Raw genomic sequence first — 15,977 nt, forward strand, 5'->3', positions numbered from 1 at the left:
ACTTTTATGTGTGTAATGTGTAGATTGGGTCTTGAAATCAGTGATCAATATTTACTTTGAATCAAAACTGTCTAAGCTAGTCAATCCATTATTGAAAACTTCATAAATGTTGTGATTAATGTTTCATTTATTCAATTTATCAGAAATTTTTATGAACTCAATACTTTTATTTTATTGCAGTATATTGAAGGAAGAAACTGAGGGATGAATTAATCTCGAAAGTACAATATTACTACAGTGTTATTACTGCCTTAAGCTATTCAAGGAGGTTCTTTCTTGGGAAAAACCTGTAAAATCTGGTTGGCTCACCTATATGTATTCACTACTTGAATACATATAGGTGTTAACTCAAAAACTGTTTTGCTAAAAATGCAAATGTAAAATTATGTTTATTGTTTTCAAATTGTTTTGTGAGATCCGGAAAGTGTACACATTGTTTACAATATGTATTTCCTGTTGTCGACATCTGTGTTGGACATGTCTCTTGTTGCTTTTTGGAAAACAAAATTGCTGAGATGACAGAAATACTTTCCACACACTCCACTGACCATATACGGTGTACTGCAAAAATAATGTGAATTTATGATTTCAAATAATTAACCTTGGAAATAAAACTGAAAGTTTCTGTTCCATAATTTAGCTTCTTCTTTTTTTTTTTAAACAATCCTCAGAACAGTTGTATTGTTTTAAAGTAGCACTAAAAAGCTAAAAAGCAAGAAACATTTTTGCGTTGCTTTAATTTTTTTTTTGTTTAAATATTGCTTCATGCCAATGATTTTATGACATAGAAAGTTTCTGTTTATTTAATAATAAACAAGACCATGTTTGTGAAGAAAGTGTGTTTCTTGGATGAATGGGAGATTGGAGTGTGTTTGTCATATCCATGAAAAACTTGCTAAATCTTTTCTTCCAGGCTAACAGCTTTATCTTCTGTTAACTCTTAAACTCCTGGCATCCAATGTGCTTACAGTTATTTCTCTGATTAGGAGCGACTGTGAAAATGGACCCTGCTACATGTGGTCAGTTGCTGTCTGAGCCAAGCAAGCAACAGTCCCCTGAGCTTTGGGCAGTTTGTGTACCAGCTCCAAAATAAAGAGCAGGTTTCATATGTCAGAGACTTTCCCATGATACGGGACAATATCATGGGACAATTTGATAGTGCTCAAATTGTCTCTGCATCTTTGGACAATTTGACCGGTCAAATTGTCCCATGACGCAGGATAACTTACGTGGAAAAAAAAACAGACTTGGCAAAGAGCTGAGAAGAATTGCTACAAAACAGAAATAACCAGTCAAACACAGCACCCAGCTTATGTATAAGGTAAATGCATTCTGTGCACAGGATTCAGATTTTATTTTTTAATAATTGAGCATATTGTGATTTCCCCCTTGTAAAAGAGAAGCACAAACAATTCACTATTCAAGAGGGGTGAAAGTGCATTTCAGATTTGTAACTGTATATCTGAACCAATATTAAATTTTCAGAAGCAGGTAGCGCTAAAAAGGTTTCTGCATGAGAGATTCGTGAGAGCTTTAGAAAGGAGGAAGAAGGAAACATTTTCTTTTTGAACCCCTCCCTTGGCGTGGCAAACATGTCTCTCCCTTATGAATGGAGAATTAGATAATATTGTCAAACAATAACTATGCTGTAATAATGTCTTGTGATGTAACAAGACCTACTTTAAAATCAATGTCCGATTTTAGGATCCCTGTACTTATCTAACAAGTTTTGTCTATTATGATAGAAATCACAAAGGGTATCTTTATTATTATTATTATTATTATTATTATTATTATTATTATCCATCCATCCATCCATCCATCCATTTTCTATACACCCTTCTTCCCTAATGGGGTCAGGAGGGTTGCTGGTTCCTCTCCAGCTGCGTTCCGGGCGAGAGGCGGGGTCACCCTGGACAGGTCGCCAGTCTGTCGCAGGGCAACACAGAGACATACAAGACAAACAACCATTCACACACACACTCACACCTAGGGAGAATTTAGAGAAACCAATTAACCTAACAGTCATGTTTTTGGACTGTGGGAGGAAGCCGGAGAACCCGGAGAGAACCCACCATGCACAGGGAGAACATGCAAACTCCATGCAGAAAGACCCCGGGCCGGGAATCGAACCCAGGACCTTCTTGCTGCAAGGCAACAGCTCTACCAACTGCGCCACTGGGCATATAATTATTATTATTATTATTATTATTATTATTATTATTATTATTATTATTATTATTATTATTATTATTATTATTATTATTATTATTATTATAGGTCTTTTTTCAGTGCAGCTTGAGTTTTGAGTAAGAGCCTTGGTTCTGCACAATAGAAAAATTAACCACTCAAACAAAATATTAAAAGCCTAAAATCACAATAAAATTCTATTATGAGTGACATAATGTCATGCGTATGTAAATTTGTCTTTAACTGTATATTTAGATTATTCCTGAAAAGCATTTTTTTAAGTTTCATCGCTCAGTCTAGTTTTTTTCTGGTTTACAATATCTGATGACAATATTGTTTGCTTTTTGTAATTTCTTTGACCTACGTTGGCAACCTGCCTGCTATGTGTCTGCAGGCATGGAGGGGAGGGAGCAGGACTGAAAGGGCTCATGAATCATGCAGGTAAAAAGATTATAAGGATGAGAGAGAAAATCAGAGAGCATTACTGGACCTACAATGGAGGAGGACATCAAGAGGAGAAGAGAGCTCAAGTAAGTAATGCATTATTAAAAGTTTATTTTATCTTTATTAAGATAAAACATTAAGAGTCCTCAATAAGTATTTATTAAATTCCAAGGTGAAAAAGGAAGAAAACTGACCTCAATAACCTCTATGTTAATAATAATTTATATTTCATGTTAAAGATTGATCTAAACGTGCAAGAGCAGAAATGTTAATCCATAAAGAACAGTTTGATTCTAAATAATTCCTTCTTGTAACCATCCTCCTTCCCCAAACTGTGGCTTTTTGTGCTGTAATTTAGAAGACCTTGGGACACCTGTCGGGAGGTCCCTACCATTGAAGACGAGCACACACCCTGGAAGCTGCTTAAGCTTGTAAATATCATCTCTTTGTTTGCAGTAGCTATCATTATCTTTGGACTGGCGATATGCAGTAAGGTAAGCTATTTCTATATGACTTTTTATGCTAAACAGATGAAACAAATACTTTTTAAAACCTGGAAGTAGAAAAGACTGTGAAACGCCTGTAATATGTTTGAGGCTTTTCTGTAGAGCAGTATACATTCATTGATCCCATTTCAACCAAAAAATACAAGTGAAATAAAAGATATTTAGTAAAATTTTACACTACCTTTTTTATTGTTTAGCTTGGTTTTGAAGAGGCAAATGTGAAGTCTCAACATTTGCGGTGCCAGTGGTTTTACATGATTTGCTTAATTTCCAGGGTTCTTTCCTTCTCCTCATCACTTTGTCCCATGAAGATACAAAGACCCTCCAAGCAGAGCAGAAACCTCTCACACTGCTGTGTATTGGCTGCTCTCTCATTGCACCTCATGTCCTTCTGCTGGTCAAAAGCATCTGGAAAGCATGTTACAAATCAACTAAGTTGCCAAGAAAAGCATCTGTAGCCCTGGTAAGATACCTGGATCTGATCTCCAACTGATGCCAAAAACAATTAAGAGCTTTGTTTTTGTTATTTAGTTGAATTATCTGTCCATTCTTTTCTCTACAGGTTTTCTTCTTCGAGTTTATAGTTTCTGTGGGGTTAGCAGTGCTTACCATTGTAGCAATGCCTCACTTGGACATTGTAACCAACGTGACCATCCTAAACAGTGTAGCTGTCCTCTCTGCATTCCTGCAAGCAGTTACTCAGTGCACTGCCAAAAGGATGAACATCTTCCTGCTGCCTTCCATCATGGCCTCTGTGTTTATGGTTGTTGGTTACTGTTTGTTCCTGGTCCTGTACATTTTGAAAGACCCCACTGATGTGAAGACAGCCATCTGGGTGGGTCTTGCTGTTGGTGGGTCAATCTTGGTGTCTTTCAACTGGTGGGAGAATTACTTCAGGGTGATCTGTGTGAATAGCAAATCCAACTTCCTGAAAAATCTGTATGAAGACTTGATCAAGAGTCAGAACATGCTGCACATCATGTCCAGCGTACTGAGGATTGTGGTCACTGCCTGTGTGCTTGGTGCCTTTGTTCCTCTGGCCAAGATGGACTGGGACATTGTGACCTCCATTCCAAGCAGGGAAACAAGAATTGTAGCCATCATCATTGGGGTCCAGCTGATCTCCTCCGCGCTCTGCCATTGGTTTGCTTTGGCAGCCTGTAAGATGCATGCTGTACGCCGATGCTTCATCGTGCCTTTGTACATGGCTTCACTGGCTGTGATGGTGCTGTTTATTGCTCCTGTCATTATTTATTACAAAGACTACAACTCAAACATCAACTTCACAAGTTACTGCGCTGAAGCTGTAAATGTCAGAAATCAAAGTGGTAACCTGTTCCAACATCTGGTTTTGGACGTCACGCAAACTCTCTGCACCTTGAACATGTTCATGACACCGCATTTTGGCCTATTGACAGGTAAGAGTTTTTTGCCTATTTGCTGCAAGTAAATTGTTTAATGAATTTTTTATTTATTTTGTTTAGTTAAGTTTAAAGTCAGTAAACTGGCCCAAGATACATGAAATCTGCATTGAACCAGAATCAAATTCCTTTGCACACCTATCAGTAACTCTGCTTTGTGTGTATGTTTTGTTCTGAATGAAATTCAGTCTTGGTATTTAGTGCTAAAATATACTTGGTCTGGTTTCTTAGCTTTTCCAGAGGTTAGTAGTTGTCTTATTTTCCTACCAGGTGCAGGAGTATTATGGTGGATTGGACTTGTATTGGCCACTATCCATATTTGGAACCTAAACACCTGCCGCATCCAGAAGACTCAAGACCTGTTTGTGAGGAGGCTCTACGAGGGAGCTCTTATTGAGCAGTCCTTACTACTAAACACACGCTTCCACATTCAGTGTAAAAACAGAAGGAGATGGTGAGTTTTGTGTTTTTTGTTTCCTACGCAACCTTTGCTTCTTTGAATTGCCTTCCAAGCATTAGTTTTAGATTTTTGCAAATGGTGCAAAGTTCTTGTGAAATTAAAGCTACTTGGACAGAAGATAATTTTAAACATGCAAATGTTATATCAAGTTTTAGAGAAGGCAAGATCCCTGCGATGGTTTATCTCTGTGCAACCATGTGGCTTGAGACCTACGAGGAGATGATGAATATCATGATCTCAGTTTTCAGGTGAGTTTTCAACCATGCTTTTAATTCTTTTAGATATGTCTCTCTTTCAAAACAAATGAATCAAATAACTATATCATTATGACTCTAGAACCTGTTTGTATGCTAAGGAGGCAACTCAGCTTTTTGATTCAGATGTGTCAGTGCAGGGATGCAGCTAAAATCCACAAGAGGAGTTACAGATCCTTATCGGACTAATTCAAGCAACATTATGGGAAGTAACTTCAGCAGCTTACATCCAGGATTTCTCAGTCAGTAGTAATCCATTTCTCCTAACTTTACCTGAGGTTTATATATATATATATATGAACACTAGAGGTCAGACTAACAGTGAGTCAAAATTGTGATGAGGAAAAATCGTTGATGTCATGTGAGCTGATTTCCAGTGTTTGTCTTTTTAAATGACTAACTAATATTAAATATTAGTGAAAGGCCTTAAATGATTGATTAATTTCAAGTAAACTATGCTTAGACATTAGTAATTTATTTTTCAAGAAGGATATGCTCTTAATATCCTCCTTCTTACTTTTATAATAATGGACTTTTTTACATGTTCTCCTTATGTGTTTCATCACTAAAGACTGGACCAATACAGACCAAAGAGTTTGACTCAGCTGCATTTTGATGATTTCAACTTTGAAGCCCATATCTACTTTGATGATGCTTTCACAAATGTTACAGGAAGTCAGCACCGTCATCTGAACACATATGCAAAGGACCTTGTGAAGATTATTGCAGATGTTTATGGGTAAGAACCAAGTTGAAAGACATGATGATGTTGCATTTCTCAGACGTCAAAACTAGATTTATGACCACAGGCAGATTTTCATTATGAATTATTTCAATTTTGATGCAATTCATTCTTTGTCACCAGCATTTTCAAGAACCTTGATAAAACATTCTTTGAGGTGCAGCAGCAAACTCCTGATCAGGCAATCATAAAGACACCTTATGGAGCTCGTCTTGTTGTTGAAATGCCTCATGGGAATAACATTGTAGTTCACTTCAAAGACAAACAGAAAATTCGGAACAAAAAGAGATGGTCTCAGGTAGAGAATATCTTATTGATGACATCAATGTCTCAGTAGGAAACAAATGCTTTGCTAACCGATCTTTAGTAATTTACAGGTAATGTATCTTTACTATCTCCTCGGTTGGAAACTGATGACCAAGTATTACAGATACTGGCAGGAAGGACAACATGAAAAGCATCTTAAGAGAAAGATCCAGGTGAGATGATGCATCTTTTCTGAACATTTCTGACTTTCTCAAACGTTAATGTAAACTGCAAATACTGACCATCACACAATGACTTGAGAAACCATACTTTTGCTTCTTTCAGAAAGAGAAACACAACACCTACATCTTGGCTTTGGATGGGGACACAGACTTCCAACCAGCTGCTGTGATGCTTCTCATCGATCGTCTGAAAATGTATCCCCGTGTTGGTGCAGCATGTGGCAGAATTCACCCCACTGGATCAGGTTGGCACAGATGAAAATGTATCATTCTTCATTTGTGGCACTGCAGACAGAGCAACAAGGAAAGTATTGAACACCTCTGCACAGGTCCTGCTGTTTGGTTCCAGAAGTTTGAGTACGCCATCAGTCACTGGCTGCAGAAGACAGCTGAGCATGTCTTTGGCTCAGTTCTCTGCAGCCCCGGCTGCTTCAGTCTGTTCAGAGCAGAGGCACTAATGGATGACAATGTGATGAAGAAATATTCAACCAACTCCACAGAGCCCAGCCACTACATCCAATATGACCAAGGTAATAGGTGCTGTATAAAAATCCATTTTCAGTTTTCTGAAGTTAATAATTAAACCTTGGTTTAGATAAACCTCCATTGCATAATGTTAAAATTCATCAAAGTATGTACATTCTCTCTGATACTTTTGGATTTGTTTTAGATACCTTTCAGGGGGAAGTTGCCCTATATTAGTTTTCTTTTAATTGTAGGTGAGGACCGCTGGCTGTGCACTCTGCTTTTGAAACAAGGGTGGAGAGTGGAATACAATGCAGCATCTGATGCCTACACCAACGCACCAGAAAACTTCAAGGAGCTTTATAACCAGGTGAGCGCAAGAGGGACAAAAGCGTTTTTACCAAATCTGTAACAACACAATAATAAAGCCTGATCACACAAAGTGCTACCACCACCCTCATAATATTGATTAATCATATTGTTTTTTCCTTTTTTTGCAATTGATGTCATCTGATTCCATCTGAATATTTATTTTGGATTCAGATTGCTGCAGGCTCACTTCTGCCTTGCAAATGACTTTGTCTCCTAGTGTTGGCGAGTGTTTATTAGACGCGTGAAAAGGTTTGAGTTCTGGTTATTGTTATTTTTTTAGCGCAAACGATGGGGGCCTTCCACAATGGCAAACATTGTGGATCTGCTGGGCTCAACCAACATTGTCTCCAAAAGGAACTTATCCATGTCCAAACTGTTCATGTTCTACCAGCTGTTTGGCATGATTTCTACCATTCTTGCTCCATCCACCATCTGCCTCATGGTTGCAGGTCAGTATCTGAGTCTGTCTCTGTTAATGTAAAAATGACTAAATAAATGCAAAGGTGAGAGCAGTTACACAAAAATGTTCCAGCCTGTTTTCTCCTCCAGGTAGTCTGTCCTTCATCTTTGAAATACCTTCTGCTGCTGCTCTGGTCATAGCTGTGATACCTCCTGCCATTTATTTGGGTCTTTGCTTTAAACTCAAGACAGACACTCAGATCTCTCTTGCAGGGATTCTTAGTGTTATATATGCGTTCCTCATGGTGGTGGTAGCAATATCCATTATTGGTAAATATAAAAGACATTTCTAACTAATGTATTTAAATCATGTTGCTATTTTTTAAATATGTGTTATTTTTTGCACCAGCCTCAATGGTGAAGGTAAAGACCATTCTGACACCCAGCAGCATTTTCGTCGTGGCCATGTCCATCATTTACATTGTCACTGCACTGCTGCATCCTCAAGAACTTCCTTTGCTGTTCTATGGATTACTCTACATCATCTGCATCCCAAGTGCCTACCTCCTGCTCACCATCTACTCCATGGTCAACATGAACAGTGTCTCATGGGGAACCAGAGAAACAAAACCGACTGCAGATGATGCACCGACAGCAGTCTCCGCCCTGCAAGCAAAAACAAATAAAGGTAGAACAAAAAAAGGTAGAGCTACATAAAACTTTTTTTTCCGACAAAAACTAAACCTTTTCCTCTTTGCAGCTAAGAGCATCTTCCAGAGATTCTTGTCATGGATGAAATGTTGTAAAAAATCCCTTCCGATATCAGAGGATACTCAGCCTCTGATAAATGCTCAGCCTCAGGAGAATCTGATGCCTGAGTCTGTGCCTGAACCTCAAACCCAAGACACTGCAGCTAACGACGTCTCAGAAAAGGAACAAATGTAGGTTCTAAACACAGGTGGAAACAATTACAAAGTTTTCATCACATCAATAGATGTTACTACTTTATTCTTGATTTATTTTAGGCAAATGAAGACTGGTTTTGACTGTCCAGCTAAATGTGAGTTCAGAGGAATTTGTGTATTTTATCCCAGAACTTGGCAAGTTTTGAAATGTTCTTTTGTGTTCTGTTCTTCAGGTTGGACAAATGAACTGGAAAGTTTGTCCAATGACATACAGCTGCAGGAACATTTTCTGGAAAGGGTGCAAATGTTTTTATTTTTTATTTTTTTATTTTTTATCTAAAGTAGAGCTGTCACTATCTAAAGACCCAATATCATAAATCCCACAGTGGCTTACAAATATCTTAAACCAAATTGTGATGCTACCCACCTAACAATTGCACATTTAGAATTTCTTTATTTGGCATCAGTTTGTTCCTTCTCCAAAATATATGAGTGAAATTCACCCCCCAACACCTTCTTCAAATAAAATGAATTTTGTGTCAGTTGTTTGTGTTGATTTGTGCAGCAAAAATCTTTGCTTGTGAGGTTAATAAAGGTCATGAAAGGTCCACCAGCCACTTCTCCCAGCCCAACATTTACAAAATTAAACTAATTTTATGCATATTTACTATAGAAAACTGGTTAACTGATCTGAAGAAAAGACAACCCATAAAGACCCAGGACTCTGGAAGACAAAGAGAGATTGTGCAAAGAAGGATGGTCAAAGATTATTTCCTATTTATGATCCGGCCTTTTGAAATGGTTCAGAAGTGTGTTGGGGTTTCAGTATTAGTGATACTGCCCTCAAAGAGGGGCACCAGGAATTTATACTAACATTTATTTATAAATGTAAATATACTTTGACTTCCTCTCATTTTACTTATCCATTGCTTTTTGTTTGTTTTTTGGATCATTGCAGGATGAGGAAAACTTCTGGAATGAGCTCATCAAAAAATACCTCGAACCTGTGAAAAATGACAAGGAAAAGCAAGAAAAGACCAAAAATGACTTAAAAGAGCTGAGAAACAAGGTAAACACCAACTACTGAAATGATGTTGCAGTAAACTTCACTTTGTTTTAGTCTAACTTTGGATTTATCTCCCAACCTAGGTCAACTTTTCCTTCTTCTTCTTGAACGCCCTGTGGCTGATGGCAGCGTTCATCTTCCAGGTCTTTGATGTCTTCTCCCTCAAGATCAATATTGTTGGCCTCAACCTGCAGGAAACCGGGGGGACGATCCAAATCGAACCCATGAGCCTCATGTTCATTCTGGGATTTGCTATTTCAGTTTTGCTTCAGTTCATTGGCATGCTGCGCCACAGGTGAGCCCTCAAATGTCCTCTTCTCCACAATGTTTTTAATGCTTGGGGTTGAAAATGTGACATGATTGTTTCTGTTGTTTTAGAGTCTCAACCCTCATTCACTACATAGCGTTTTTGGAAACAGAGCCCAAAAAACAGAAATCTGCAGATAATGAGGTACCGACTACTTCTGTTGATACTAAAGTATTCTTAATTACTGTTTTTATTTCTTATATAAAATATCGCCAGTTTTGACACCACAACTGGTATTGCTTTTAGTAGTATTAATGATCAGTATTTGCTTCTGTTGAGACTTACTGTAAAATGCTGCAAAGATTAATAACATGAATCTGAAATCAGATTTAGCACTGCAGCATTATTAAAATCATATTGTTCTGGCTGCATTTTTATCAAGTAATGACTTAATAATTTCTCTGCAGGTGGACTCCACTGCAGATTCTAATGATGAGTCGGCCTACAATACAGACCTAAACTACGCGACCCAGGAAAACCTGTCATCACAAGACTGGGAGTCTGAATTCTACAATTCAAACCTGAACATTCAAAATATTCAAGAGGACTTTGTTTAAATTAACATAATTTATTGAATGTAATGTATTTAATGAATGTACTTACTTAACTTGAATAAATTCTCCTATATGTGTTTTTTATTTGACGTCTCATGAGTAAAAACAAAAAGATCTCTGTTTCTGCCCATTGAAGAAACTCTATGATACATCCATCTCCCTGCAGGGGTAGAGCAGTGGCAAAAGCATTTATGCACTATTGCTAAATAGTCCAAGACAAAGAAACAAAGAGATAAGTCAGTAAGTTTTCACAGTTCCTAATTATTGGAACGTCATGGTGAGAATGAATTTGCTTACGTGAATGAATCTGCTGGACAAGGTAGTTTTGTTTTCATTGACAAATATAAATTCCTACTTGGAATGCTCCCACTAGCTCAGGTTATAACAGGAAATAATATTAGCTACCATAACTATGCAGATGACACACAGCTCTACATTACGATGTCACCAGGTGATTCAGAACCCATCCAATCACTGAACAGATGCTTAGAACAGATAAATGTGTGGATGTGCCAAAACTTCCTCCAGCTGAACAAAAACAAAACTGAGGTTATTATTTTTGGACCTAAAGAGGAACGATCTAGAGCTATAGATCTAGAGTCAGTGCACAGCTTCAGTTATTACAACTAAAAACCAGCGATCAGGCCAGAAACCTGGGAGTAGTGATGGACTCTGACCTGAACATTCAGAGCCACGTAAAGACAGTCACAAAGATGGCCTTCTATCACCTGAAGAACATTTCCAGGATTAAAGGACTAATGTCTCAGCCAGATCTAGAGAAACTCATCCATGAGTTTATCTTCAGTCGTATTGATTATTGTAACGGCGTCTTCACAGGTCTGTCCAACAAATCAATCAAACAGCTGCAGCTGATCCAGAATGCTGCTGCTCGTGTTCTCACTAAAACCAGGAAGATAGAGCACATAACACCAGTTTTAAAGTCCCTCCACTGGCTCCCTGTAGCTCAAAGAATAGACTTTAAAATACTGTTGTTAGTTTATAAATCACTGAATGGTTTAGCACCACAATACATTAAAGATTTGCTGCTGTTGTATCAACCTTCCAGAACTCTCAGGTCTTCTGGTTCTGGTCTGCTCTGCATCCCCAGAACCAGAACCAAACGAGGAGAAGCAGCATTTAGCATCTATGCACCAAAAATCTGGAACAAACTTCCAGAAAACTGTAAAACAGCTGAAACACTGACTTCCTTTAAATCTCAACTAAAAACCCACTTGTTTAGAGTTGTATTTGAAACGTAATCAATTGCAAATTTATTGACGGAATCTGACTATGTTGTGTTTTTATTGTTGATTCTATGTTGCATTGTATTTTTGTGTTTGATTTGATGTAAAGCACTTTGAAATGCCTTGCTGCTGAAATGTGCTATACAAATAAAGTTTGATTGATTGATTGATCAGGAGTCATTTATCTCTGCAGAAACAAAACATTCATCTGATTCAAAACCATTTAAGAGACAGAATCTGACAGCCCTACAATGCCTCCTTGTTTTCATCTACAGTTGGCCAATTGGTGACAATGTTAAAATAAAATTATTGCAAAGGTCCAGTTGGGATGTAATGAAGGCATGGATGATCTTTTCAAATTCACCAAAAAGTTTACTTAACCTTTGCAATGATTTTTTATCTGAAAAAAAGTGGCTATGTGGACAGCATTTTTTTTTATTAATGTTTGTAGTAAAATTGGCAGAAATAGACAATTCAAGTCTTTTTTGTATTTACAAAATAATGTGTTTGTCTGTTTGAACAAATTACAGAAACTAACAGCAGATCAACAAAACAAAACTTTAAGTTACATATTCTACTGTTTCACAATGCATCAGTATTCTCCTGCAGCGTAACATGATGAGACGTCATTCATCATGTTATGCTGCAGTGACTGTATGAAGGCAAATCTTAGAAAAACACAAAAACAGCAGTTCACTTTCCATACAACTTCATTTTATTTGTTCCTCTTGATCTTTGTCAAAACTTACTGAATCATAAATATTACTGGACTTCCTTGAAAACTTTCACTTCCTTCTGCTTTTTCATTCTTTCATAAACAGACACTTTGACTTTCTCCCTTCATTGTAAATCACAAGCACACACACAAAAAAACAACAGAAAGTACTTGTTTTGGTAAAAAAAAAAAAAGTGAGATGCTTAGTTGAATTGAATATGTTGTGCAACTCCATCTGACACAAATATTTTACATTTCAAACCAAAAAGAAACTTTAACTTCTGTTTTTTCTCCAAACACAAAGTTTTATTTTGATGCAATGCTTTTTCAGTCATCTGACTGGATCACCTGTTCTTCACTATCATCAGTCAGAGCTTTCTTACAAATTCCTATTAGACTCCATCGCAGCTCCGGCTTCACATCCAGCCCCATGCAGAAGTACAGCAGCGGGTTCACGCAGCTGTTAAAGTAGGCAAAGCCATTGGCCAAAGGCTGCCAGATTTTCAGCACTGCATTCTCTTTATCCACCATCTTCACCAGGAGCAGACAGTGGTAAGGACCCCAGCACAAGAAGAATGCAATGACCAGCGATGCCAGGATACGCAGGGGGCGTGTCTTTCCTACAAGGCGAGTGCGTCGGATACCGATGGCAGTCAGGATGTAACAGATAAGAATGATCAAGAAAGGGAAAACAAAGCCACACAGGAACCTGTTTAAGTACAGAGCAACTTTGGTGGTGTTGTCTCCCTTCTTTGTCTCCAAAGAACATTTGCTCTTGTTGTTTTCTCCCAGCTGGAAGTGGCTGTAGAACAAGAAGGGACTACTGAGGAGGATGGCTGCGATCCAGACACAAACTGCCACCACCCTGGCAGCACACAGGGTACGATGTTGCTTTGCAAAGAAGGGCCTCCACACACAGAGCATCCTGTCCAAACTGATCACAGCCAACAGGAAGACGGAGCAGAACATGTTGGCGTATTTAAAGAAGCCATGAAACCTGCAGAGAAATTCTCCAAAGGGCCAGTGGTCAAAGAAGAGTTTCTTGATCAGGGAGAAAACACGTGTAATGCAGAAGATGAAGTCGGCTATCGCCAGGTTCACCAGCCACACATTGATAACTTTCTGCTGCATATAAAAACCAGATAGAGAAATAAAAGGGAGAGAGCAGAAGAGAAGAAAAAACCATTAAAATTGAACCAGAACAATAAACAAGTATAAACATTAGGCACCATTTTCTAAAAAAAAAATAATTTCTGTATTTGTTTTGTCATACAATCCAAAAAAAGACAAAGAAAAAACTAATGACACTTTTTCAGTAGTGTTTATTTATCAGCTAAAAATATATTGGTTCATCACTCATGTTCGATAAATGATATTCCACAATCTGTTTTCTGCACATTTGATTCAGTCAGTCCTGAAATAACTACAACTACGATGAAATTGACAAATCTAAATGCGTGTTGATGTATTTTACCTTGAGCTTGAATCCTGCAACCCAGATCACCACAGAGTTCCCTGTGATCCCAAACACCACGGTCAGTGTAACGAGGACGGTTTTTATGGTTTCCATAATGGCTTCAGTAACCATATTGTTGGGATCATTCTTACTGCTAGGAGGCAGTGAGCTGTTGGAAAACATTATGCTGCTGCGAAAGACAGAACACAACATATTCAAATATTTTATCATTGTGTATGAAAAGAGAATATATACAATTTGGAGTCTTTGTCTTAAAAACATTTAAAAGTTTTCCTTGATGTGCACAAGCTACTTTCTATCCATTTGTTTTAAGGTAGGGTCAATCACAGGGCAACATGGAGACACACAGGACACAATGTGTTATTGTGTAAAAAACAAAGGTTTTTCAAAGCTGTATTTCAGAAAGCAAGTCCAACACAAAATTTATGAACTGGTAGCTGTTCACAAGTCAAAACTTTATAACTCCATGTTGGGTTACAGTCAAAATGAATCACAGACGTTTTTGTTTTTTTTCATGATTTTCCTAGAACAGCTTCTTTTTCCAGGAAATTCGAGGGGAGTACCAGATGTGCAAATAGTCAGTCACTCTGTTATGTCTGACAAGAAACGTGAAAAAGATTCTATACAGCTCCAAAAGTTCAAAAACAGGCTTCCAGATTGTTACTAGAAGAACCTAGTGAAAAATCATCGAAAAAAGGAAAGGAGACACATTTTTGTTCTAGTTGTTACCTGCCTGTGACATCGAGAGCCAAACACAGCCTCACTCAGTCCTGGTCTCAACAGTTACGTGTCATGTTTTTGTAAGATACTACATCGACATTGTTTACATGGCACACAATTCTTATGTTTCATTGCTTGTATTTTAATGTCGTTTAGATTGTTCAACCATCGAGTCTCATTTTATACAATTCCCCAAAATTAAATGCACACATAAAAACAAGCATTAAAAAACAGCTGGTGAAACACCAACATCAACAAAGATCAATATCTATATTTCTGTGGATACATCAACTTTTTTTTATGTAGATGTTGATCTTTTGATCTTAAAAGTGTGAAAGTGATATATATATATAGTACATAAATCTCTGAATATGGAGACTGTACTTTGAAAGCATAGATCTATAGCCAGTTCCATTATTATGCGTTTGTCCCAACAAAAAGCAAAGATTAGTTTAAGTTTAGAATGAAGTTAACTATACCTGTGAACCTCTCTTGTAGAACAATGTCTTGTCTTAAGCCAAAGCAGTGCACCTGTGAAATGAACTGCAGCTGACTCTTCTGCTGGTGACTCTGAATCATTCTGGGTGAGTTTTCGTCTCAGTGGAATTTTAAGGAAATCTTTCTTGTAAATCTTTCTTGTAGTGACTTGTCTGAAGGAAGGTTCTTACATGCCCCGACGGTTCTTAAAGTGCTGTTGGCCAACACACAAATTATAGATGCCATAAAGTCATTTTTCCAAATTTTAGAGAAAGATTCAAGTAATTATTAGATTCATTTAAGTCTTTGGCACCAAATCTCTGATGTCTAAAATAAGCATTTTCTCATCTGTTGGAAGCTACCAAATATAATGCACTGCAGTAGGTTAGTAGGTCAAACCTTTCAAACTTTTTCTCCACTTGCCAATTTTAACAAAAAGCAAAGATTAGTGTAAAAAACACTAATCTTGTTTTGCACTTTAAATTAAACATACTTTAATTTAAAATTATGTATGTTTAATTTAAAATGCAAAAACAGCTACTTTTAGCTACTTTTTATTGTTTTGAAAATAGATCAGATTAATCACTAATATTAATTGGGTGAACTGTGGTTCAGTGACAAAGTAGTCCTGCAAGTAGAAGAATTTCAGTTCAGTTTCAGTTTCCTGCTGTGACATGACTATGTGCCTTAGGAGAAGAGACTTAACTCCAATTTACCAAGCGATGTGCATATCAGTGTGAAAGCAAATAGTTGAATGTGGCTCTAGTATTA

General features: G+C 37.5%; 2 protein-coding genes across 2 annotated transcripts; one reads left to right on the plus strand and one right to left on the minus strand.

Annotated features, from left to right (window-relative positions):
- Window positions 1-5,227: 5,227 nt before the first annotated feature.
- Window positions 5,228-10,707, plus strand: LOC122844036 (chitin synthase chs-2-like). Its single transcript, XM_044139240.1, has 18 exons — window positions 5,228-5,269; window positions 5,847-6,014; window positions 6,141-6,315; window positions 6,395-6,496; window positions 6,609-6,750; window positions 6,835-7,035; window positions 7,225-7,340; window positions 7,623-7,791; window positions 7,892-8,071; window positions 8,151-8,429; window positions 8,502-8,682; window positions 8,767-8,801; window positions 8,880-8,944; window positions 9,605-9,715; window positions 9,796-10,007; window positions 10,091-10,163; window positions 10,427-10,518; window positions 10,674-10,707. The coding sequence occupies exons 1-18, from the start codon at window positions 5,241-5,243 to the stop codon at window positions 10,705-10,707; spliced, it is 2,364 nt and encodes a 787-aa protein (XP_043995175.1). The 5' UTR covers window positions 5,228-5,240.
- Window positions 10,708-12,509: 1,802 nt separating this feature from the next.
- On the minus strand, window positions 12,510-15,306 carry LOC122843224 (C3a anaphylatoxin chemotactic receptor-like). The gene is made up of 3 exons (XM_044137819.1): window positions 15,209-15,306; window positions 14,007-14,178; window positions 12,510-13,657 (listed from the first exon to the last, which is right to left on the minus strand). Exons 2-3 carry the CDS (start codon window positions 14,169-14,171, stop codon window positions 12,860-12,862), a joined length of 963 nt encoding a protein of 320 aa, XP_043993754.1. The 5' UTR covers window positions 14,172-14,178; window positions 15,209-15,306; the 3' UTR covers window positions 12,510-12,859.
- Window positions 15,307-15,977: the final 671 nt, after the last annotated feature.

Source organism: Gambusia affinis, linkage group LG14, assembly GCF_019740435.1.
Source record: "Gambusia affinis linkage group LG14, SWU_Gaff_1.0, whole genome shotgun sequence".
Lineage (NCBI taxonomy): Eukaryota > Metazoa > Chordata > Actinopteri > Cyprinodontiformes > Poeciliidae > Gambusia > Gambusia affinis.